Source organism: Rattus norvegicus, chromosome 8 (genome assembly GCF_021556685.1).
Source record: "Rattus norvegicus strain SHRSP/BbbUtx chromosome 8, alternate assembly SHRSP_T2T, whole genome shotgun sequence".
In the NCBI taxonomy this organism is placed as follows: Eukaryota; Metazoa; Chordata; class Mammalia; order Rodentia; family Muridae; genus Rattus; species Rattus norvegicus.
The window spans coordinates 85472805-85500559 of NC_141541.1; the positions used below are offsets into that span (position 1 = coordinate 85472805).

The window sequence follows — 27755 nt, forward strand, 5'->3', positions numbered from 1 at the left end:
CCATCTAACACCACTGAACCAGGGGAAAGGCTACTACCTCATTGTGCCATCATCTTCACATTCCCAGAATCCTTTTCAGCACTTTCATAAACACATCAGTCAGCAAAACACAGGAACTAACAATCAACAGAACATTAACTTATCAGATCAGGGAGATACAGCCATTTTAAAATAATATTCACTTCTGCAGAAGGATGTCTCATAAACAAAAGCATAAATTAGAGTTGATGAAATGTTGTAGATTGCAAGTGATAATTATCTCCAGTAGTTAAACTATAAAAAAATAAACCTTCCTTCAGTCCAATATCCCTTCCTGGGAAAAATATCTGTGAATTAATATGCTAAGATACAAGGTACCTTTAGGACAAATATTATGAGGAAGAATATGAAACAATATGAAATGTAAAAGCCATTTACAACTCATCTGACTTTTTGATCTCTAATTTCTTTGTCTCTGTGGGAAGCTAGTTTGTTTAAAAGAGAAGTCGTGTCTTACAATTCTTTGTAAAAAAAATGTTATCAGTAATACATTCCAGAATGACCACCAGGTCACTGAAGGATTCGAATAGGACGTTTTTTAAATACTTAAATCAAATTCAAATGGAAATAGAACTTACAGGAAATTTTAGAATACTAAAACGAATATTCTAAGAAGTTTATAATTATGAGTACTGTGTTAGCTATAGTCATCTGATAGGAGGAACCTTGCTTGAGAAAATCTGTTCTTAAGATAAAACTACAGACAAGCCTGTAGAATATTTTTTTAACTAATGACTGATATGGGAGGGCTCATATCATTGTGCATCGGTACATTCCTGAATTGGTGGTCTTCGGCTCTATAAAAAAGCAGACTGAGTAGGCTATGAAAAACAAGCCAGTAGGCAGTATCCCTCCATGGCCTCTATATCAGCTCCTATCTTCAAGTTTCCTCCTGGTTTGAGTTCCTATCCTGACTTCACCTAATACTGGACTACAATATGGAAGTGAAAAGCTAAATAAACTTTGTCCTGCCCAACTTGCTTTGTTCATGGCCTTTCATCCTAGCAATAGCAACCCTAAGTAGGATAAATAGTTACATTAAAAATCAGGAAGAACTTAAATTACTTAATGATTTACCTTAGAGATAAAACAAACAGGCAGCAACCCAATTGATACATGGTAAGTAAATATAAAGCCTGGAGTTGAATAAAATGAAATAATGGCAATTAACATGATGATACAAAAATGTGTATGACCTATACACAAAAAGTTGTGCTTATTTAATGTGCCCAACTTAATGGCTCTAAGGCAATATATATATTCCACTAAAAACATCATCATAAACCTATACATTACCTGCAAAATTACCTTGTGAATTCTAATTTCTTGTTTAAAGTAAGAAAATTTGCACACTGTCAAATGGTTACTCATGGCGCTATGGCTAAAACATCTATCCATGATGATCAACCAAATGATCTGGCAAGTCACAAGATTTGTCACTGGGAATGTCTATGTTGAACATAGATTAAATGCTCGAAGTAATTTATTCATATCGAGTTTGGGAGCTTAGAAAAATACTATATACTTTTATGACACAATTTCAATCTTCCAGTCAGTGCATTGTCAAATATATACTCAAATATCTCAAACCCAATTACTCCAACTGGTATCTGCACTCTAATAGAAGCACCAAAGTTGTTATTTGCCTTTCCAAGTGTGTTTTACAAAAGACTATTTAGTGACCTAAAATAAGCAGGGAGTATCTCACAGGGAGTACCTCTCCAAGTGACTACCCCATTGGAGATATATCTTAAACACAAATGAATAGTGTATATTTTATGAAAGATGTTAGGAGAATAGTTTTCAACACTGTAACTCCAAAAGCACAGACATATATGTGGTTAAGGTGAATGAAGACAGAAACATAGCTGGTCTGTGTGATGTTTCACTGTAAGCTTCCTCAGCAGCTGCAAACTGAGTTTTTCCTCTTAAGAATATGAGTTTTGCCTTAAATTCACTGTACCCCTTTTCTCATATAGTCACAGATGTCACAAAGACCACAGAAACTATCTTGAGAACCAACTCAACTGTTTGCTTTATAGGAGGCCTGAGGTTGTAGACAACACATCATAGGCAGAAGGAAGAATTATTGCTGTTCTTGTCTAAATAATGGAGCTCTTACTGGTGGTGGCTCTGGAGCAAAAAAGTCCATTATCCTGGATTCAGTGCCAATTATTTTTAATCATTTTTATCAGAGGGAGCATCAAAATGAGTTATGATAATAGCCACAGGGGAACTAGAGAAGCTTTTTCTTTTCCTCCAATCATCCTTTCTTGACACTGTGGGGTAGAATTTTTCTTCTTACATTCACTTTCCAGGAGACAGAATGTCTGTGCGTTCTTTGGAAGTCTCCTTTCTGATACAGTGGCACCTCGTGGATTGATGCTTTTTTGTCTCTTGAAACATTTCATAAATTAGTAGCTTATGAAGTCCCATCTTTACCTTCATTTCTTTTCCTTGAAAATGGGATTAACTTCCATCTAAACAAAAAGAAATGTCATACTCTTCCACATCCTCACAGACTTTCAGACATATGATGGTAAAATAGTCTCTACAAATCATAGAAAATAAAGTTGGATAAAAGCCTTTCTTTATGCAGTTTGTAATATATTTACTCAATGCAAATGAAAACAGATACATAGTAGTAGGCAAATAATAAAAATATATTAATAAAGTTCATTAACTAAATAAATTATTCCCACATCTACATTGATTAAATTAAAAAATTGTTTCTTATGTTTTCTTTGTTTGTTTCTTGCCTTTATTTTATTCTCCTCTGTATCTGATCAAGTACAAAAATTGATCCTGACACCTGACTTCCTTTCATCAAATATCTATCCCTTTCCTTCCAAAAATGTCAGCCAAGGAGAAATTCTGATAAGAATTTAGAAATCATTAGATAGGGAGGAACCTGGGTCCACCCCTTTGTGTGACTTGTAGCAAATTTGGCAACCCCATTTCTGTGAATTGCTCTAGCCCTCTCACAGAGACCACTCCCATTTAGAGCCATTGCAGAACTAATTCTAGCTGCTGAGTTCTAGCCCACTCTTGTCGTCATCCCCGCATCCTAGGAATGATGACTGCTGTCTAATATTTCTCATCTCAGTTCTGACTCAGAGCTATCTCTTGCATTCTTGCCTCCAGCCAGGTAATTGGATTTTGTCTTGTTTTGTTTGTTTTGTTTGTTTGGTTGGTTGGTTCGTTTTTACTAAATTTCTTTTAATTATTGAACACTAACATAAAAATTTCATTCTGTTTTATTCACTTACTGAGAACTTGTCAATAAGTATTTTTAAAAGCTAAGGAAGTACTTTTGTTATTTAGAACAAATTGAGATATGATAGCATTGTAAAATAGGAAAAATGTGAGTGAGTCTGATATTTAAGTTTTGTCTTTTTAAAAATGATTTTCATTAATTTTTTTTCATACAATACATTTTCCCATGTTTTCCTCCTCCTTTGACTCACTTTCATGCATTTCTTGATCACATCTCAAGAGACAGAGCTCAAGTCAAAGAAATGTCCAAGCATTAATTCAGTATCCAATATTTTAGCTGTTTCATTAAGAAGATTATAGGAAATAACTAAACAGGGAACAACATAAAAGCAAGATTTCTGACCAAACAAAATAATCTTAGGTGTGGTAATCAAGAATTTTCTGATCTGAGACTTATTTTTCCAGTTAAAAAATTGAACCTGTAGATGATCTATTTTCATATATTTTTAACTTGAAACAAGATGGCAGGCATGGAAACAAACAAACAAGCAAACAAACAAAGCTAATAAATGGCATAAGCCAGTGTGCAGTCCTCATATGTTGTGTAACTATCCCTTCAGAATTAAAACATTAATTTCTAGGAGTAGCTTGTAGGGATCAAGTGGCATCCTGAGTGGGATTGCTGACATGAGCACAGCCATCTCAAGGACCCCAGTGCCTCAAAAGTTCATTGGGAATGACAAAGCCTTCATTGAATAAGGCTCATTGAAGTACAAAGCCTTCCTCCTATCCAAATGTGAATGTGGACCAGGAGTGCAGACAATTTCCATAGTAGCTTTCTTCTCCTAAGATTTTCATAGCATCAAGGTTGCTCCAGGCTGCTTTTACTGAGATCAATTAAACATGTCTCTTTGGTTGTATATAATAACCCTGCTTCCTTGTTTATCTCTATGTAATAGTTCCACCTTATTGTTCTACCATATATACTTGAGCTTCTGCAGCTGCCATGGTTTTTCCATCAGAGAGCCCTGACCATTGGATATCAGCTCTGCTGTGACCGTGTGTTAAGGTGAGTCACCAACTCATCAAACCTCAAAGAGAATTTTTCATCAGTTTATCTGTGGACAACTCTACAATTAGTGCCTGACTCTCCTTAGATCATATTCTGCTGGGTTAAATTTACCGTATGATATTCTCTAAGGTTTAATATACTGGTATTTTCTTTCTTTTTTTCTTCTTTGAGTTAAGTTTTCTTCTTACTTGGGTTCACTAGAAAAGTAGAACGTTTTAGACATAGCTCTGGCTAGCCTTGAATCCTCTTACCTGTCTTCCATGTAATGGGGATTTAAACCAGCAAAATCAAAGAACAGAAGTAAAATGGAGGAAATAGTTCTAATGTTATTTTCCATTTGAATAGCTCTGGTGTATGTGCACCTACTGCATCATGCTGTTATCTTTGGAAAAGAAATATTCAACTTTCAGTATTGTAGGCCTTGCAAAGTATCACTTATGTTTTAACACCCATGAGAAACACTGACAGTGTTTACTTATGTTGCCTTATCTGTACTGTTTCAACAAGTGTAGGCTGGATATTGAACAAGAAGACATTGAGTTTTTTTATAGCATTTCTTTTTCTTGACACTTTAAGTATCAGGAGTCATCACAGGAAAAGCTAATAACTAGCAGGGGATACTTCCTGAGATGAGTCTGTCTTGAATTATAATCCACAAAAGATTTACTCCAGTAGGTTAGGCCCAGGAATCATTTTAGGAAAGATTCCTGCTATTAATATGCTTTTACTTTTATTATTAAACATATATAACAATCATTATACCCTTTTGAGCAAACCTCTGTAGAAAAATGAAGATGTACTGTCTTGTAGTGGTGCTATATAGACAAATAGATGATTTCTTAATCCTTAATGATGATCCTATAAGAAGTTTTAAAATTATATTAGTATGCTCTTTTATACTGGGACTGCTATTATGTTCTCTCTGATAATCAAAACTGCCAGTCTTTAGTGTCATGAGTTAATTGCTTCTGAGGTACCAAGTAGGCATCTACTATTGAGAGCACATTCCAAAAGGTGGTAAAACCATTAAATAAAGGTCATAAAAAAGAAACTAATAATGTATTATGGGTGCTTGGACAGAAGAAAAATATTGACTGGGTTTAACCTATACAAAACTTCACTGATACCTTGATCATAAGAGTTATAGTTTTTAACTCTCTATGAACCTGCAGAGCTGATGACAGTTGATGAATGTTTAGTCAGATAATTACTCCTAATAGATATGCATGTAAACATTCTTGTTGTAAACTTATTTAATTTATGACTCGGATTTATGTGTAAACTTGTGATAAACCTTTTACCATGTAATCATGTATTCTGAAAGATATAAGTGCTGAGGACAAAAAGAGGAGACAGAACTGAGCTGAGGATACGATTTTTAGACAGAACTGAACTCAAGAAGAACTTAGAAGTAAAGGCATAGCATTTGGGGTAATGGTATTGAGAGTAAGGGCATTATTGTGACATTCAGAGCAGGAGAAGAGAGTAAGATTAGAAGAAGAATGCAGAGTGGAATAACTTAGAAACTTATAAGGCAATTTAAAACACTCAAAGAGCAATGTGCAGAATGTTAAGAGGAAGAAGGAAAAAAGAAGCTGCAAAGAGAACAGAAGGAGCAGGCAACCTTCTCCTTGCCATGAGACAGAGTAGGTCTTTTCTTAATAGTAAGGCAGGCTTAGTCTTATTAAAGAGAACAAAGCTTTTTTTTTTCTTAAAGACTTGAGTTTAATTCATTTATCAATAAAAAGTGTAGAAGGTTTTTCTTTCTCAATGTAATAAAGATTGGAGCTCATTTTCCATCAAGAATGAGTGAGCTCTTTCTGCACAGGTGCTTGGTCCTTTGCTCCAAACGCATATGTAAGTATGGATGTGTGTTTGGAAGTATGTAATTATGAAAATGTATGAAAGGTGGGCTCAACTGGGTTGAACAGAAATGCATAAATATGCATATGTGAATCTGTAAATGGATTTATGTGAGTTTATGCTTATTTGCTTATGTAAAAGTTTTTTCTTCTGTGATTGTGATTTTCCTCTCCTGGTTCAATAGAAGTTTACTGCTTCAAACTTCCCCCTAGCCTGACTAGGGAGAGGCATCTGGACAAAATGGAAAAACCTCTAGCAATTAATCCTTTACTTTATCTCCTGCTGCTTTACAATAAGGTGGTAAATGCCAGAGACTGCAGTTTCTGGCCTCAAAAGGATTCAAGCAGGTCAGCTACAGTAGCAAAATAACTTAGACTTAAATAGGTAAACGTTTTATTATTATACAGCAACCCTAAATATCTCCTAGAATTATATCTTACCTCCATGAGTATTCTTTCCTCTCAAGAAGAACCAAGAATAAGAAAGAAGACCCACAGGGGCTGGACCCCAGCAGGGGATCTATTTTCCCCCCACTTTTGCTGGGCAAGAAAGAGCCTCCAGAGCAGCTTTCAGCCAAATAATTCTTTTTCAGTGAGGTATAGTTGGTCCTGCAAGCCTATCAGTACATGTCTACTCAGTGCTCACTCCTGGCTTAGCAGTTCTTTCAGAACCTAAACAAAGCATGTGTTGTAGGGATTGCTTCTAAAGCATCCCAGGATAACAAAACAACTCAAATTATTTTTCCAACTCTTATAAATGGAAAGCTACACCAACAAGGTGAATAACCCTCATGTAAATACTTAAAGGGAAAAATACTAAGTGAATAGATATTTATGATAAACCTACAGTGATTAATGATTAACACAACTGCATATATGCTTATGTGCCTGAATAGTGAGTGCTAAGGGGATCTGTCCACATGTGGTGCATTCTCACTTGCTCAGAACTATTGGCTTCTCTAATCTAAGTACTTCTGAACAAACAACATAAAAATTCCTAGGCTATCCTACCATTTCAACATGATCTTCTATGCTCATTTACTGACTAACTTTGCTCTCGTATTTTCATGCCCATGAATTTCTAAAAGACCATGTACCCATTTTTGTTTCACCTACTATGGAGAACTAAAATCAAAATTAGTATTAATGTAGCTTACTTTTTTACAGTTTCAAGCAGTAAACTGTGAAATGTTTTTGATATAGAAATGCATTTATTCTTTATGACTCTTGACATCATTCTGTTTTTGTTTTCAGGGGTTAATATGTTAACTTCCTAAGCACAAACTTGTAGTTAATTTTATGGTAAAGTTTACATATAGTGTCCTAGCTTCTCCAAATAGAAGTGTATTATGTCATTTGTTAACTTCTAAGCTTTTCTTTGCCTATCATTGTCTCCATCTCATAGAAAATACTTAGTTCTCAAGTAGCTGTTTACAGGGAGTTACTTTGTTTTGGGATAGAACTACAAGCAAGGTTTAGACAAAATAAAAGGAAACAAAATATTAGCTTAGTGAAAGAATAATTAAGAATTCATGTCTTCTGCTTCCAGCAAAACATAAGCAATGCTTAAACTAAGAAAACATTATTTGTTGAAAAAAAGTCACAGAGCTAGGACACTGGTGAGTTGGTTTGTGTGTGTGTGTGTGTGTGTGTGTGTGTGTGTGTGTGTGTATGAAAGAGAGAGAGAGAGAGAGAGAGAGAGAGAGAGAAAGAGAGAGAGAGAGAGTGTGTGTCTAATTGACTCAAGGTAGGTTCATCTAACTTCTATAAAGGATTGTTAGGAAATTTGAAACCTAATCCTTCCACAGTGTGAACATTATATTCAAAGGGAACACCATCATGAGACCAAAATAACAGCACTAGAGAAACTTTAATGACATTCAGTCATTCTTCCTTTTATTAGTATTTTAATAATATAAAGAGAACAGATAAAGCCTGGAGTAAACCAAGAAAACAGGAATGCTCTATGCATGCAGCAAAAATACAACACTTCCCCTGGCACAGAGAATCTTTGATTGCTAAAATTCAATTTAATGAGTTACTTAAATGCATGACCTTATGGAAATGTGATAGCTATGGATCATCTGAACTTGTCAGTTGCCCCCATGCTGCGATAATCAATTTTTCAATGTCAGATTCATTTACTCCTCGAAGAATCCTAAAATAGCCATTCTCTCCCCATGACTTTCCCCAGGAATTGGCAGCAATCTGCAGGAAGAAACAAAAACATGAAAACGTTGAGCATTATGCTTTGATATTTTTTAAATCCTTCCTCTACAAACAGAAAAATACTATTTAGCTTTAAATTACTTTTGACTTGTACAGAAAGTAATGATTAAGCACCTAAATATTTTCTGAATAATGATCAAGGAATTCTGTTCCTTATATCACATTAGTATCCTTGCATAGATTCATTGGCAAGAACCAGAACTGATGGCCCTTATATGTTATAACATGTGTGGACTGTAGAGTAGACATAAAATAAAATCTCCTGAGATGGGAGTCACACTGAGGAATTCTACAGATTAGATTGGTTTAGGAGTATGCCCATTAGCGATTTTCTTAATTTCATTAACTGAGATAGAAAGACCCATCCCTGAATGTGGGCAGCACCATTTCCTGGGCCAGACTCAAAAAAAAAAAAAAAATAGCACAATGAGAACTTGCTTGTAAGTGTTGTTTTTCTCCTCTCTGCTCCTGACTGTGGCTACAATGTGAGCAGTTCCCTCATACTTTGTTCCTGTGGTTTCCCCACTACGATAAACCAGAAACTAGAAATGGGAGCTTAAATAAACCCTTTCTTCCTTAAATTACTTTTGACCGGATATTTTGTCACATCAAATGAAGAAGACAATATGATACAGATTGCATGAGAGTTAAGACCCATACTGTGTTAAGCACAAAATAAATAATAAATTATTCTTTGAGTTCAGCAAAGTTATAATCTAATGAATTGTGACCATCCTGGGCTAAGTGTTAAGGTAGATATAGCTGGAGTGCACTTGAGGTCACTGTAGCTGCACCATCTTTAATGCTTGGCACGTGAAAGGTATGGAACTACTCTCCAAAACACATAGGGAAGGCTGTGCAGAAACAGGCCAAACAGTTTACAGTGTAGAGAGATGCTGGGGCAGAGAAAAGCAGCAAACACCATAAGCCATAAGCACTATGCATGGAGCAGCATAAAGAAGTTTATTGAAGTAATTAAATTGTTAAAAATTCTTGTTAGATAGTTCAACCTAGGAGAAAACCTCGGATTCATCATAGATTATATACCAGCCTCAAACACACTAAGGAGGCACATTAGAATCCTCAAAGCTAAGAAATTCCTCCCTAGGACTAGCTCCATAGACACCAGGCCTGTTTGCTAAATGACTACTCTCAGTTATGTAATCTAATGAAGGCAGAGCAAATAAAGTATCTGAGAAAATAAAATCAGCAGGAATTAGAAGTTCTTCCTTTATTCTTTTTCTTTTTAAACTCTGGGGATGATTGGAGAGCTGGACTGGATCCAGAGTAACATTGAGATCTGAAGGTTGAGTGAGTAAGTACATTGGGAGGCAAAAGTGCTAATGGACTGTGCAGAGAATGTCATAAAGGCAGGAGAGGCACATGGAGGGAGTTATTTGACCACATCTAAATGCAGTAGACCAGCTCTGTAAATTAGAGACTTCATAACAACAGCTGCCACACTTGGCTTCCATTCACCCTGTTCTGGGTCTAAGGCAGAAAGTGATCTCGAGTGTGATCTATACCAATATTGCCAAGGCATATGGTGTAGCAGGCAGCTTCCACAGTTTTCTCCTCTGAAACAGACTCCCTCAGCTTCAGAAGTTGTCCTGACAGCTTCAGTTTTCAAAAAAAAAAAACATCCCATTATCATCAGCATTTCTTTTTTAGATTTGGCTTTTTGCTTCCTCAATCATCCCTGACACCTGAAAGGGGAACTCTCAAAGACGGGTCTGAAATCATGAATTCAGTGTCTCTCCTCAAAGTTGAAATGGACTTTGAACACCTGGAAATGAGACAGCCACAAAGTGGATGAGCATCATTCTAACTAGGATCTAAACAGAATTCCAATTCCCAAATTTTGTCGTCAGTACCAATATGTGTACATATTGGAGAATGGTTTGTTGTGTGATTATGTATCTGTATATGCTTATGTCTTCCCTCAGATGGGAAAATCAAGTACAGATAACCTCAAGTGAAAAATATTTCAGGAGCATTATTTTTATAGTGAAACTATGATATTTGTAACATTGTACATGTTCCCATCTGACAATCTGAAGATTATTACCATTCAAAATTCTGTTACTTCACCTTTGGAAAAACTGGGAACTACATGTAAAATTTGTTAAACAAATGTAAAGTTATATGCTGATGAAAGCTGGGATGGCTAATCTTGGCTGTCAACTTGACTACATCTGGAATCAACTGAAACCCAAACAGATGAACATGCTTGTTAGGAATATTTTTTTTTGGAGGAATCATTTGATATGAGAAGACCCATTCTAAATCTGAGATATACCTTCTGGTGCAACTCATATGGGACGTGAAGAAGGCAGGTTCCTGACTCGCCTGTCAAGTCTATTTATCTTTTGGCTGAGTTATCCGCTCACTGACATCAGAACCTACCTCTCCAGAATTCCAACCAAAACTAAAGGCTAACAGCCCTCTCAGACTCTTGTCGATCCCTTACACAAGATTGGGACTATTGAGATTAATGTAGAACTTGATTAAACAACTTCTTAAAAATGCTTAACTTTGTCACAAAGATGCAAGAATCTTGGGGGAGGGGTGAGGTGTTGATATATTACATTTGACCTATCATAAAATCAACTCATGATATAAGTATTAATGAATTAAAATGAATTGGCCCTTCCACCATCTTATATAATGTGTCTTCAAGAATCTATACTTAATAGCAGTTACTTCTGAAGTGTTGAAAGCATTTCTTTTATTCTTAGAGAACAAAGCAAGAGCATTTATTATTACCACACACATCAACACTTTAATGGAAGGCCCTTAGGCTCCATTTAAAGAAGACAAAGAATGCTTAATAAAAATATAATTAACATATACAAGTGATCTTCTATATATAAGAGATCTTACTACTCCACCAGAAAATTTTAAGAGCTCATAAACACTTTCATTAAACTTGTGAGAGACAAAATTAACATACAAATATCAGAAGCTTTTCTACATACTAATTACAAAAACATGGAGAGAGAAATAAGAGAAAGAATCCTATATATAAGACAAACAAAAACACACACTAACAACAAAATGCCTGGTATAAACAAGAAAGTAAAAATCTCTACCTTGAAAACTGAAGAAATTGAAAAGGACACTAGAAAATATCCCCCGTGATAAGGGATTACAAAATTAATTTTGTGAAAATGGCCATTCAACTAAGAGCTAACTACAGATTCAACACAATGTTGATAAAGATTCTAATGCCATAAATAGAAACGGATAAAAATAGCCTGACAGTGGGGAGAAAATACACAAGATCAACAGAATGGAATAAAGAACCAACACACACACACACACACACACACACACACACACACACACAGCCCCACAATCACAGACACCAGATCGAATGATAATATGGTAATACAGATTGAGAAAACACAGTATCTTTCACAGTTATTTGAAAGCAACATAAACATGTAGAAGAAGAAAATTAGAGTCTTATGTTTTAGTATCGGTATGTTGGTTTGTAGAATTCCTTATTTTATGGGCCCTGGAAAGATTTAATGTAGCACTGGCTTTATTTGTTCTTTAGATATTTGTGGAAATTGAGAAGACTGCCCACCCAAAGGTTGGTTGGTTTGGTTGGTTGGTTTTTTCATTTTTGTTTTTTGTTTTGTTTTTGGTTTTTTGGGGGGTTTTATTGTGAGAATGACGTAATGAAGTCAGTTTTCTAAATATCTCCCAAGAAGTGCTCAGGCTTTCTACCGCAATCCCCTTGAAGGTTTTCTTTCTCAGAAACACATATATTTCATGTTGAATAATTTACAGTGTATTGCCACAGAGTTCTACAACCAAATATTCTATTTGGTGGAATTAGGAAAGTCCTGTAGAGGAGGGAAGGAGCCAGAGAGATCAAAGACACCACAAGAACATGGCCCACAGAATCAACTGACTGGGATGCGAGTGGGCTCACAGAGATCAGGGAGCCTATATGGGTCTGACCTAGGTTTTCTGCATGTATGTTATGGCTGTGTAGCTCACTGTTTTGGGGGGACTTCTAACAGATGGAGCAGGGGCTCTTTCTGACTCTTGTCTGTCTGTGGGACTCTTTTCCTCCTGCTGGGTTGCCTCATCCAGCCTTGACCTGAGAATGTGTGCCTGGTCCTATTGCAGTTTGTTATGCCATATTTGCTTGATGTCCCTGAAAGACCTACTCTTTTCTGGGGGGAGGTGAAGTGGGTGGATCCAGGAGAGGGATGGGGGAGAAGTGAGACTAGAAGAGTAGATAAAAAGGAAAAAGAACCACCGCTGTATCGCCAAACCTTTTCACAATAGTCTCTTTATTAACTTTGTGTACATTCGGCAGTTTCACTTTCAGTGTGGATTATTTTGTTTCTTTTTTAGTTTTTCAGAAAATTACTTTTCAAGAATCAATTATTTTCTTTAGTTTACATGTGCTTTCTTTCCTTTTATTAACTGTAGGCCTTATCTTTATAAATTTTCTTTCTTTATTGATTATGAGGTTCTCCAATAACTGAAGGAATCACTGTTATGACATCTTCTTAAAATGGTATTTGTTACTTCTTTTATAATCCATTAATTTTATATTAATTTTTATAATATTTTAAGCACAAACATTTCTAACAAGGTGTAGTCTATATAATTTCAATCTTATGTGCTCATTGAATTTACCTTCACCTTGGTAAATATTTCATGAGCTTTCAAATATTTATCTATAGTAGAATTCCATCAAACAGTGTTACCAGGCTTCATCCATAATTAGATATTAGTGGATTTTCCTATGAGATACTGAGTTAGAAATACACACATATATTTATTTATATAACTTTAGCCTGGCTGTTACTGTTAGGTTGTGCCACTGTTCCTGCTATCCTGACACGACTGCACTCTTTCAATTTTCCTTGTCTGGATACCCATTATCTTACTTGCACTTTCAAGACAGCTGTCAGTTCCAAGGAGGCAGGCACACCCTCACTATCCCCTTGTCATCTTTGTTTGACTAAGCAACTTTGTAACATTGTTATTTGGTGGATTTTTCTGCTTTGTTTTCTTTTGTTTTGTTTGTTTCTTTGTTTTTGTATTTAAACATTGGTTGCTTGTCCTATTTACTTAAATATATGCATATTTATATATGTATATGATGCATATGTATATGATGTCTGTGTATATGTATATGTGTATGCATATGCGTATGTATTTGTATATGTATCCTTCCATTTTCTCCTTTTAACCCATCCCATATTCCTCCTCACTTTGTTCATACTTGTGGGCATATTTTCCTTTGATTATAGTTGTTATATATTTTTAATGGAAGACTGTGTCTTTCTCTTTATCTTTTATGTTCTGCTATTGATAATGAAATTCTTTCATATATCCTTCTATTTTCATGATTTCTCCTGATTAGAGTTTATGGCTATATCTGAAACTTTGAGTTAGTATCTTTTATGTTTGGAAAACTGGCCACTATAAGGTGAAATATAAATTCTGCTGTGTTGTCTTTCTCCCTTTTTTTCCAGGAGTATGAACATATGAACATATATTATGCGGTGGAAACTTAAGGGTTCTGTGGAAAGTCAGTTGTGTCAGATGGTGTTTTTCTGGGGCAAACACATGAAAGAACATTTCTCTGAAGCAGACACAGGTGAAAGGCTAGACTTGTGAAGGAATGTGTCACTGAAGCAAACACAGGTGAAGGATGTTCTGCTAACACAAGCAGATGAAGGATTCTTTGCTAACAACAGGCATGTATTGGTCTGCTTTACATTGTGAAGTTGAGCTCCATTTGCTGTGACTACATAGAGAGAAATGCACCCAAAAACCTCTGCTGGTGTGCTGGAAGCTTCTTATCACCTCTGAGGACTTGAGCCAATTGTCAGAAGCAGACTCATGGAGTTTTGCCAAGTCCGACTCACTCATATGCTGGGGCAAAACATGAAAAGAAAGAAGCTTGGAGGACACATGATGTTTGAAGGGTGTATATATAGGACTCAATGGACTGTGAGCTGAGCTTGGCTTGTTTGCATAGCTAAACACTTCTTGTTCTCCCTTCTTCACTGATCCTCGATTCCCTGGCACTCCTGCAGGCACTGGTTCTTCCTTACCACTCCGGCCAATTCAGCTAAGGCCTGCCTGTTGCTACTAGGTCATCCCATGCTGCTCCTATCCTGACACTACTAAACTGGACTGCTGGGATATCTGTGAAGAATTTGCAAGTGGATCGAGCTCCACTACTGACCTGTGGAACTCAACTGCTGTTTTCCTGACAATGCATATGATATTTGCTCCAAAGAACATTTTCTAAATAGGTTCACTTCCCCATACATTTTCTTTTCTACCACTTCTGGTAGATGGTGGGCTAGAAGGAAGATTAAAGCATTTAAGAACCATCATTAAAAGTAGGTTTGAACATTGTTTTTTCTCTATCCAGAGGCAGTCCTTTGTCCCCCCCACCCCACCCCTAGGACAAGTATCTCCTCTGCTTCTCCCTAGTCCTCTATCACCTGTCTTTATCTCTTACTCTTGGTCCTTGTCTTTCTAGGTCAAATAAATCACCTTTGTGCTGAAAAAAAAAGTAGGCTTGAAAAAAATTAAGCTTGCAGTAATGTTTCCATCTGTTTCTGCACACATTTATTGAAATTTTCATTTTTATTCCATTATCTTCTCTATAATTTGTGCATATTTTGTTAACTTTATTTAAAATCATTAATTGAAGTGCTAAGTATAAAAATAAGAGATGAAAACTAAAGTGATACAAGTAGGAAAAGAAGTCAAATTATTACCATCTGCAGATGACATAATCTATCATATATAGGCATATAGATAGATATATAGATGTAGTATAATATAATATACATCTCCAAATTCTATCAGAATACTTGTAGAAATTATCAGCATTTTCAGCAAAATGACAGAATACAAGACATCACAGACACACTCCCACTTCACAATAGCTCAGAAAAAAATAAAATATCTAGGAGGAAACCTAATCAAGTAGGTTAAACACCTCTACAGTGAAAACTTTAAATCTCTGAAGAGACTGAGGAAAACAGTAAGAAAGTAGAAAGACTTCCCATGCATTGGTGTAGTCCAGTGGAACAAAATAGGAAATCTGAATGTTGGTCCACACAACTGTGACCGTCTGATAGTTGACAGAGATGACAAAAAACATACACTGGAGAAAAGAGTGACTTCAATAAATGGTGTTGTGAAAACTAGATGCCAACATGGAGAAAAACTAAATTTGTCCTGTATCAATTAATTTGAACAACAACTAACCCGACATTGATCAAAGACCTCAATATGGAGCCTGAAATGGTAGAAGAAAACATAATCAGATAAGGCAGGGATAACAAAGGGCTTTCTGAGTCTGACTCCAACTGTTCAGGAATTAAGGCAAACAAAAACCAAAACTAAAAAGCTTCTGTACAAATTTCCTTTTTTTCCAGATTTCTCTCATTCCTACTTTATGAAGTGTTTTTATGGTTGCTATTTTAAGTCCTACCTATCAGGCACAATTCGTTAATTATATTGAAAGCTTTCTTCTACTGAGGACTGGCCATAATTTTGCTTAGTCACCTAAATTTTTAGTATGGACTAGATCTGCTAATTGCAAACACTGGTCTAGGATCTGTTTAACACAAAGGCTTAGCCCTTTCTTTATATAGGAGGATATGCTAAGAGACTCATCATTTAAGCACTGAAAAACTTGAGTTGGTCAGAAATGGGAATTTTATTAAACTCAATTCACATGTGACTTTAAGCATTGCAAGATGGTCACTTCACAAAGGATCCTGGGATACCGAAGAATTTGTGCAGATTTTCCATTCTCTTCCTTTACTTGTAAGTTCAAGTGATCAGTCATTATTTCATGGGAGGAAACAGATGTAAGCTTTGGGTCCCTCTAGACTTCTCTGTAAGCTGAATCACATTCTCAGTAATGTTTTCTCTACCCATGACAAAAAATGATTCTCAGCTTGAGTCTGGACCCACCAAATACCCCCAGATCACAAGAAAAGATACATAATTCATCCACTCCCATTTTTAAAATAAAATATAAGATTAAATGTATGTCTACATATATGTTGTGGCTGTTATCTTGGTAGGTTTTTTTTTTCTTTTTCAAACTCCTAACAGTGGGAGCAGGTGTATCTGTATTCTTTCACCTACTGTTGAAACTCTCTCTCCTATTGGGTTGCCTTGTCCAGCCTCAAGCTGAGAGCTTTTACCTAGTCTTACAGTACTTTGTGTTGTCCTGTCTGGCTGTCGTCACTTGAAGGCCTGCACTTTTCTGAGAAGAAAATCGAGGAGGAGTAGATCTGAAGGAGAGGAAGTGTGTCAGGATCAAGGAGAAGTAGGAGGACAAACTGGTTCAGATGTATTGTATAAGAATCTATTTTCAAAGGTTGGGGATTTAGCTCAGTGATAGAGCGCTTGCCTAGCAAGCGCAAGGCCCTGGGTTCGGTCCCCAGCTCCAAAAAAAAAAAAAAAAAAAAAAAAAGAATCTATTTTCAAGGAAAAGAAAAAAATTGTATTTACTTAGTTTTGTCTCTGGCTTACTAGTATCTATTGCATTTACCCAGCAATGGAAAACACCTAACACCTCTATTAGAAAATGGGCCAATGTTATAAATATTTTTATACTCCTATCATGTAACTTTGGGAAAACAATAGGTAGTTTGTTTTCTATTTCTGGGCGCTTTTGAAAAAAAATCTCCATGAACCTAAAATGGAAATAATGTAATGATAAGGAATGCTTTCCTTTTCTTCTCCTAAAAACATTTACTCTTCACATACAACAGGGATTAAGCCTGCAGTCATCTGTCTGGTTCACTGACTTAATGTACATATGTGAAGCAGCTTCTCCTATCTCTCCCCTGAGCCCAACAGTGATTGTTCAGACAAAATCCCAAATTAGTTCCCAAGGACATAACTTTATCTCCCTCAGTATTTACATGTCAGAATAGACAAAGCCCAGTATTAGAAGACATTATCTGGAGTTTATTCAGGCCTTTGGAAGTTATATTTATTTTATTAAAGGCCAGGGCAATGTGAAAAATGTCATTTTATTTTCCTTATTCTTCAGGAAAAAAGGAAACTGCTTTTCTCCTGTTGGTAATTGGAGAAATCTCCTGGTCTCTATTACTACATTATGGGGCATCTACTGCTAGAAATTTCCAGATTCACATTATGTTATGAGTGAGTATGAGGTATGTAGGGCCTATGTTGTTTCCCTGGGATGTTACTCTATGTTGACCTGGCTGTATAGTGAACTGGGCTCTGTTTATAACCCAGGTACTCCATCCTATGTGTGATATGCCTGTGTGTACATGTTGATAACAAGTCAAATAGTATCTCAATTAAAGATGAGCAAGAAGCCTAAGGGCAGGAGTTCAATCTTTATGATTACAGCCTGGTATGGTGGTGCATGCTTAGAATCCCAGTGCTAGTAAGGTGAAGAAAAGGGACATACCTATTGGCAAGTTCCAGATCAGTGAGCAACAATGAACCCTTGAAAAAGTAGTAACAAAGAAACAACACCTGAGGTTGCCCTTAACCTCCACATTTCTTCATAGGCATGAGCATATGTACACACATGTACACACACACACACACACACACACACACACAAAGATAGTGTTTGATATCTATATAGTAAATATCTGAGAGTATATATGTGTGGAGATATATATATATATATATATATATATATATATATATATATATATATATATATGTAGGCATTTTTCATACGCATCTGTTCATGTATTCATATGCATACCACTTATGGTCTCTCAGTTGGAGAAGATCAAGATGAGATGATGTTACACCATTTTCCAATACACATTTCCCCTCACACCCACTCAACAAATAGCTATCCAGTGTAATGTGTTAATAACTATTATGAGTTAATTATATCAAAACATGACTTTCTCTAAACATCATAATGAAATTGAATATGCTTCAAATTTCTTCAATAAGAATTTCAACATAGAATCAATTATAAATATTAAATATTGCCCTCCATATTCTTTTTTACTATAAAACATTAGTGTTATTTATAAAGATATTTGCTAAAAACCACTCTGGTGAGTGTACATCCCAACACTTAATGGCTTCTATGTTATTTTCATTATGTTCTATCCATTGAAATGTAGATTACAGGTATAGACGTTTTAGTATTTCTGGACATGTCTGAGGGCTGAAAGGTTAGATGAGATAAATCTGTGTTTGAATGCTTAGTCTCTAGTTGGTGAAATGATTTGGGATGAATTAGGAGTTGTGGCCTTTTTGGAGGAGGTGTGTCATTGGGGGTAGGCTTTGGAGTTTCAGTGACTAGCACCATGTTAAGTCTCATTCTCTCTCTCTGCCTCTCACTCGTGAGTCAAAACATAAGTTCTCAGAGGTTTCTGTTGTCATTCCTTCATTCTTCCATCAGGGACTCTAGTCCTCTGGAATTAAAAGTTCCAAAATTAAATCCTTTCTTTTTTAATTTGCCTTGTCCATGGTGTTTTATCATAGTAATAGAAAAATAGCTACAAGTTAATATCAGAGAGTACATATTATGACAGACCTGACCATGCTGGTTTTAGAAGGATGTGGAAAACGTTGAAGCTTTGAACTAGAAAAACTGTTTAATATTGCAAGTGGGGTTTAAAGGGCATCCCAATAGAAGATTGGAGGAAAGTAGTGCTGAGAGCAATGGAGACTATGGAGTCCCAGTTCAAGAGGCTTCTAAGGGAAAGCAACTGATCACTTTTGTGATATTTTGGCAAAGAACATAGGTGTCCTTTGCTCTTGTCCTAAGTAGCTTCCTGAGTCTAAATTGAAATATTAGACTAATTTTCTTGGTGGAGTTTTTAAGAAGGCCTACTATTACCTTTGTTGTATGGTTATTGGTAATCACCCTTAAGTAAGTTTCAATAAAAATGAGAAAGCAAGACAAAACAAACACAAATGCATGAAGAGAGAGAAAGAGACATACACACCCACACCCACACAGAGCACAGAGACAGAGAAAGAACAGAGAGACAGAGGGAGACAGAGAGAGAAAGACAGAGAGAGACAGAGAGAACAGGTTAAAGTAAAAAGAGAGAGGGAAGCATCTGGAAAATTAATGTTGGAACCAAAGTTTGTGCAGAAAGAAATGAGAAGAATAAAGAAAGGTCTTTTCCAAAATAGGATAAAGAGTGGGGTTCTCTAAGTTTAAGAGCTCACCAAGCTAAGCTTCCAACTCATAAAAAGGAAAGGACTAAAGAAGTCCCTACACCTAGAAATAACAAATGGATATATATTGAAATGTGATTCAGGAGGTCAAAGCTCCAAACCAAGAAAGGTATCAAATTTTGCAGTATTGTCCATGTGGTTCTGGCTCTAGAATCATGAATGACACATGTAATAAGGGTTGTGAACTCTTCTTCAGCTGTTAAGGAGAATTACTGAGATCTGGTATGTAGCAGGGGAGGGGAGTCTCTTCAAGGAAGCTCTAAAAACTATTGAGTGAACTTGTAAAGGTAAACTGAATTGATTAGTGACCCCAATATGTTATAGATGCCAGATTCTTGAGACATCTACCAAGGAAAGCTTCAGACCTCAAGAGAGAGAAGTTTAGTATAAAACTGGAAGGACGAAGTCATCTAATCCCTTTGGTATCAGACAAAGAGCTACAGAGTTTTCCCTGCTAGGTTTTGGTCTAGATTTGGCCCAGTATTTCTTCACTATGTCTTCATCCCCCCTTCTAGAATGATATATTATCTGTTGTTGTATGCTAGAACTGTGTAAGTTGATTTTCTGATTGTACAGAAAGGTACATTTCAGTAGAGCTTTGGGTCTCAGAAGAGATCTTGGACTTTTAAACTGTATTGATATTATGAAAGATTATAGGAGATTTATAAGATGGACTAAACACATTTTGTACTATGATATGGCCACAGGCTGTGTGAGTCAGAGAGCAGATTGTGATGGTTAAAATGAAAATAGTCCCCTTAGGCTCATTTGATGGTAGAATTGTTTGGAAAGGTATGGCCTTATTTAACGAGGTCTGCCATTGGGAAAGGGTTTTGAGGGTTCACAAGACTCAAACAATTACATCTTTGCCATATATCTAAAGATACAGTCCCTTAGCTTCTACTCCAGATCCACACCTGCTACCATGCTCACCACCAGTACTGTCATAGACTCTAACACTCTGAGACTATAACCAAATAATTTTTCATATGTTTCTTTGGCTGTAATGTTTTATTAGAAAATTCCCTCTACCCTCTTTCTGTCTGCCTGTCTCTGTCTCTGTCTCTGTCTCTGTCTCTGTCTCTCTCTCTCTCTCTCTCTCTCTGTGTGTGTGTGTGCGCGCGCGCACACACACACGCGCGTGCGCTCATTCTGTCGGTAAAGCCACTTGATGGTAAGAATTCTGAGTTTGCCCTTTGCAACTAACATAGTTAGATGAGAAATTTTACTTCTGCTAGTGGTTCTCTAATGTCCATTTTTCTTGAGGTGGATGATAATAATACACACATATAAATACATGTTCACAAAATAAATAAATATCAATGTAATTTAATTTTAAATGTATTTTAAAATTTTTAAAATATATAAATATCAATGTATTTTAAAAATAAGATTTGGAATAATTGCATGCTTTCATTATAAATAATTGACTATTTTTTCAATATATTCTAATCCTCAATTTTTTTATTACTTGTTTCTTACTTATTAAGGTGTTTTATTTTGGAGTTACTTTTCTATTAGAAAGGATCTCTTGTAACCTGAGCTGGATTTTAAATTCCATTTTAAATCCATGTATGCAAGGATACCTGAACCTCTTGTCGTGACTTTCTAAGTGTTGATGTAATAGGCATGCATCAACATTCCTGGTAAAGTTCCACATTACTTTTGAGACTAGATGTTAGCTCCTTCACAGAGAAGATACATGTTTATGTGATAATTGGCAAAAATTACTTTTAACTTTTAACTTTTTATAGATATGTATGTATATATTATACTATATATATACATGCATATGCTGCATATATGCATGATATTAATATAGCAAAGGCTTCAAGTTGGCTGATATGAATACAGATATGAGGAATATAATATTATTTTAATCTAGATGATAATAAAATAGTTATCCTACTGAGCCTCAATTTGAAAGAAACAAAAACAAATTATTCTTTTATAACTTGAAAACACAGGACTTGAAGAAAACTGTTATTACAATACAAACTGTTATAATTAGCTTTGTGCTGAAGAAAATAACAATGTGTGAAAAACATTTCATAATGTGATTACATAATATCAATCTGGGAACCGTGGGGCTGGGTTTCATTTTACAGTAGGAATTCAGTGGGAGAGCTATACATACCCAAAATTTTTCTTTCTTCCCTTGTGCTCCTCTCAGTGTGCCCCATCTGTAATAATAGCAATGATTAATTAGTTAAAACACTTTGTTTTTACCTGAAAACATTTCTTTTACTGTCATTCTCTTTTAAATGTTGCATGTTCTAATCTGCCTTACAACAAAAATGTCATAATTGACTTCCAGAGTTTGATTGTATAGCTTTCTTCTTCACTATAACATTATTTATGTGAGAAATAAAAGGTTATCTTTATCCAAGTAGCATGAAATTAAACATGTTTACCAAAAGAAATGAGAGAGAGAGAGAGAGAGAGAGAGAGAGAGAGAGAGAGAGAGAGAGAAAGAGAGAGAGACCCTTTCATGAGTGATCAGTTCTCAGACAAGCAACTACTACCTTGAGAAAGAAGTTCCCTTGTGGACTAGGAAAGTGTGTGTGTGTGTGTGTGTGTGTGTGTGTGTGTGTGTGTGTGTGTGTGTGTGTAGACAAAATCAGAGATTCTGTCTATGTGGCATAGAGAAGCCCTCACAGTTAGTGGGTAAAGTTTTTTCAGGTACCGGAGTTTGTGGGTAGAATGCCCACCCTCTTAAGTAACTCTTTGCCTATGCTCTGTGGAGCAGTCCAATAGATTCACCGGTCTCAGAATGAACATTTATGCAATGGTGCCTCAATCTGTCATTGAGACATTGGGTACACAATGCTTACTTATCACCTAGGAAGGAATTTCAGCAACAGGTTCTAAGACACCTGTGAAGAGGGGTTTTAAAGATAGCTGTCATATTTTCATGTCACACACTGAAGCTCTACCATAAATGACCATAGATGTCCCCAAGACTTCTAAAAGTGTAATGTAGATATAAGTAATTGATATAGGTTGGAAAGTTCATATAAAATATTCATATATACATACTACCTAATGAAGTACCTATGTTCCCAATTTCTGCACATATGTACACATCTAGAAATTGAATACTAGACTCTCAGTTACATGTAGCAGTTCCTCCAATATTTTCTGGGTTTTTTTTCCTCTTAACAATATGTGTGAGGTAGGTATTGTTCTCCTGTTTTACTTGATGACATAATGAATAGTTTTCTAGAATTGTACAGTAGGAAAGATGAACCAGAAAACCAAATCTCATATTCATTAACATACTTTGTTTCTTCATTCTCTTTCCTTCTTAATTTGTTTCTTCATTTCTTTCACTTTTTCTTTTTTTGAAATTTATTTTTCTCTCACACAACACATCCTAACTGTAAGTTCCCCTCCCTCGACTTCTCCTATACCTGCACCCCACCTCCCCTCTCTGCTTTCACAAAAAGCAGACTTCACAGAGATATAAAGTAAACGTGATCTAACAAGACTCAATAAAACCAGCATAAACTTTCATACTAGGCAGGGAAAGGTGACCCAGTATGATGAAAGGAGTTCTAGAGCAGACTACAGGGTCAAAGACACTCCCACTCTCACTGTTCAAAACATCAAGTTAATAACCATAACACATGTACAGAAGATCTAGTGTAGACACATGCATATTTCTTGTTTGTTTGAAACAAGATTTTGTTAGGTGACATGGGCCAAAAACTCACTATACAGACCAAGTTATGTGGATAAATCTTGCCTCTACTTCCTAACATTTGGAGTTGTAAAACTTATACTTATATTCATCTTATGTTGCTTTCTATTATAAACACATAACCCCAGCTGTAGGGGTTTCCTATGAAACACTGGATTGTATGGTGACTTTCATTTTCATATAATTTGATGGATTATGAGAATAAAATGTATTATTCTCTGACATTACACTAACATCTCTTTAACATATACAACCTTATCCTCAGAGTTTCTTTATACTGAAAATCAAGACAAAATTTTATAGAACAGGCTTTTCCAGAAAACACACAAACTTATTGTTCAAATATTTTGTAATCTGTCCATTTGCAAAAATGGCATTTAATGGCTTAAGTACTAATTATAAAAAAAATGAAAAGTTATTGTCAACAGATGACAGGCTTCTGTTGTACAATGATATTCTCTCTCAATTGAGCCATTTCCTCCAGAATAATGGGAATACACTCTTAAGACTCAGAAAGTAAATGACTCACAAGTCTTAGAAGGTTCCTGAAAGAAAATTCACAGGGCCCCTACCCAAGATATGGAAGTAGTAAAAGAAACGTTGGAGGAGGAATTTCTGGGCTGCCTAGAAAATGACCCTATTTCAAGTCATTCAGTGAACTCCAAGGATATAGTTCCCATAATTTGTCACCCAAGCTGAGGTAAGCTTCAGTGATCTGTCTGCCCTAAGTTGTCCAAACTTTTATGAATAACTGCTCACCACACTCCTGTTGTTAACAATTCCATAAGTTTATTGGCTCACAAAGTTTTATGGAGTCATTATTTTGTTATATAGTTAATGTTCTATCTCAGGTAAATACATCTGAGGTCTCCTGGGAAGGTTTCACGCAATAGCTTCTGGTAGGATCTGTGGAATATTCTGAACTTTGACCCTTTGTCATGAGCTTGTGAAAGAAAATGTAATAAGGATGATTAAGAAAATCTGAAGATCATCTCTGCTTCCTTTTAATTCTGTCCGAGGCTGGGTGCTAACTGCACTTTTGATCTCCTTTTTCTCCGTTTTGCTAAAAAATGAGAATACGTTGGCTTGAATATCTGGGCAGCTTAATGTTTAGGTTAATAAGATCAGAGCACAATTCCCAAAATCATTGTACAGTTTTATAGCTGCTTTTAACTCTTTGCAACTTTCCAAAAGCCACTGATTGTTGAAAAAATTGTCATTCAAAAGTGTCTCAAGATATTAGAAGTCCGATGCCTATTTCACATCCTAGAACCTATCATGGTTGGGGGGGGAGGGAGGGAGGGAAGGAGGGAGGGAGGAAGGGAGAGAGAGAGAGAGAGAGAGAGAGAGAGAGAGAGAGAGAGAGAGAGAATTTGGATGTATCTTTGTGTGTGCCATGTGGTCTGTCCAAGTCAGAGGACATTCTCAGGTATTTATATTCATCTTCTACTTTGTATGAAACAAGGTTCCTGTTCTTTTCTTCTTTTCCTTTCCTGCTATAGACTACAGGATGAGTGCCTGTGAGAATCTGGGGATCTCCTTTCTCTACACCTCATATTCCTTTATGAATACAGACTCTTCTTGTAGAAAGTCTGGTTTTTACAGGTTAGGGTGATTTAAACATGAGTCTTCATGGTTGTACTCAACTGTTATACCTACTAAGCAATCTCCCCAACCACACAGATGAAAACATCTTATTTCTTATTTTCTGTTCATTGATAAGAGCCATCTAAACAACTTCAGGATGCCTTCAGTATGCTTGCAGACTTCCTTTCACGTGGCCCGGCTGACACATTAGCTGTTTAGTTAAAGTGCAAAATATAGGATTAAATAGAAAGAATCATTAATCTGAGATTATATAAGCACAACATAGTCCTTCTCTCTGAGATACTAACAGGTATTGTGATAAGTTGCTTTTAAGAAGGTATATGACAGAATTGTTATCAACATCTGAAAGAATTACTTCCCTAAAAGTTATGCGCATTATACAGAACAATTTCACAACATTCAAACAGCAAACCCAACATTATCAATATTGCTTTGTCACTTACTAAGGTATTTTGAATTCCTTATGCTCTGGAGCATTTAGGAGTGAAGCATAGAAGAACCAAAAAAGTTAATAGAGAAAACAGATAAGACTTACAAGAAAATATGCCAGGAAACAAATACTGTGTTTTTAATAAGCCTACTTAGCATAACCCTCAGGCCTCTCACATATACTGTGATACATTTGGGATAAGTGAAAATACATGGTGACAAATGGGATTGAAAATCAACAACGTGACAGTCACACACACAAAATATTTCATTACAAAGTATGACAGGTAGTTAATTATTTCGAATTCTTCATTATTCTAGTGATCCTAAATGAATTAAAGGTAAAAGAAATTTCCTTAGTTTGCTGACTTTTAACACATGCAATTTTTTGTCTTTATATTTGTTCACTTGTTAACATGTTTTGCTCTGCTTCTATATATTCTTTGTGATTATGCCAAGGATATTTTTAGTCATATGAAATACAGCAGTAATTATAAATCTCTGAATTATTCCAATATTTTCTCAAGAACCATTTTAGTTATAACTTAAGTGTGCTTATTTAAAATAGCATGCAGCAAGTCAAAACTGGAGGGAAACAAGTTTAACATAATCCGAGGCCACTGAGTAAGACTGTCTAAAGCTACCAAGTAAGAAGAAACCCAGGGATGTGGCCCAGTACGACAGTATCTAATGTCTTAGGCACAAGCTTCAATTTCTGTTAACACTAAATAATGAGTAAATAGATAATAAGTCATCAACATTTTCAACACACTTAGGATGCTGATGTTAAGATTTATAATAAACATCCACAAAATGGACAGCAAAATACATGATCTATAACTGGCCAGAAGTGAGAGAAGAAAACCAAAGGAAGATGGCTGACTTGAATATTTTAGGGAGGAGGCTTGTGACAGAATATTTTAACAGAATATTCACCTTAGTGTACCACTCAAGTGGAAATAAAATATTACATAGAGAAATATACCACAATTGCTTGCTTGATCTATAGTTTCTGGGCCAAATAACAAGCAAGACCTACTCATAACTGAACTCAGCATTTGCACAGTGACCTTAAACTGTCCTTTCATTCTCTGCTCTTCTCTAGACATCTAAGATGGCCGTGAGATATGACAGAACTTCAGTGAGTGTTGCAAAGAACCGGACTTGAGGGCTGTTTTCCAAATATCCCATGCTCTAAGTGACTAAGGATAACTACTTTGAAGCAAATGATCTCCCACCTGGTTTTACAGTAAATTCAAGAGACTAAAAATCTTTATTCAAACAAAAACAACTAATACAACCTACATTATTCAATATTAAAAACTCCTCTCTTTATTGATGGAGAACATTTTCCTTTAATACACACATGCTTCTGAACTGTACTCTATACACTGGCCTACTATAACAAGAAGAGTTAGAAAATCAAAAAATATGCATACATCTTGACATATGTCCTCTTGTAAGTCAGTGAATGTCTTTGAACACATAAATACTTTTACAACATGAATATCATTGGTAATCATAACCATTCTCTTTTTCCAATAAAATTAATTCCTTTATTTTAAGGAGAACTGATAAACATTTACTCAGAAAGACTAGAACTTTTGATGAAATTTTTTCATAACTTTACTATCATTTAAGTTGACAAGCTAGAGAGCTCCTAGCACAGACTTGTCTTATCTTAAAATAGTCTACTTAATTATAATCTTATACTGTCCTTTAGAATCTTACCTACATCATTAAAATAAACTTTCACTTATTTTGGACTCAGTAGTTTCTATTTTTTGGAACATGCAGGTTTTGAAAAATTCTAAGCAGCTCTCACTCAGTGTCATGGTCTTTGCATTCCCTTAGGCTTCATATTATACATTCATTCTTTAAAGCTAACACACAATTGCTTGTATTTATGAAGTGCAATGTAATTTTCCAATAAGCTTATAGTGTATAGTGATTACATCCAGTAATTTGCAAGTGTACCACCTCAAACATATATTATTCCTTTATGGTGAGGTAAAACCAACCTCAATCAGCAGTTCCGAACCTTCCTGATGTTGTGACCCTTTAATACAGTTCCTCATGTTGCTGTGATACCCAACCACAAAATTAATTTTGTTGCTACTTCAAAACTGAATTTTGCCACTATTTTGGATTATACTTTAAATATCTTTCTGAGGTCTGAGATGACTTCTGTGAAAGTCATTCAATCCCTCAAATGGGATCAAAGTAGTTAAGAACCATTGCCTAAACCTTCTACTTTAGTTAGTATGGGCCATAAAACCTCACCTCTACCTATTCTAAGAACCTAACTTGAAGCTAAACTTAGCCTAATGTAGACAAGTACTTGAATCCCATCTGAGCCTGTTCTGGGGGCAGTGATTGAACC

General features: G+C 35.7%; 1 protein-coding gene across 2 annotated transcripts in view; it reads right to left on the bottom strand.

Moving 5' to 3' along the window:
• Positions 1-8063: 8063 nt before the first annotated feature.
• Tinag (tubulointerstitial nephritis antigen) overlaps positions 8064-27755 on the bottom strand; it is an 85253-nt gene continuing 65561 nt past the window's right edge. For both annotated transcript variants that reach the window (XR_015626482.1, NM_001005549.1), the window contains 2 exon segments: positions 21770-21815; positions 8064-8397 (listed from right to left, as the gene is read on the bottom strand). Coding sequence is in view for 1 of the 2 variants with exons in the window: in NM_001005549.1 (NP_001005549.1) it covers positions 8263-8397; positions 21770-21815 (181 nt within the window). In the remaining variant the exon portion in view is untranslated.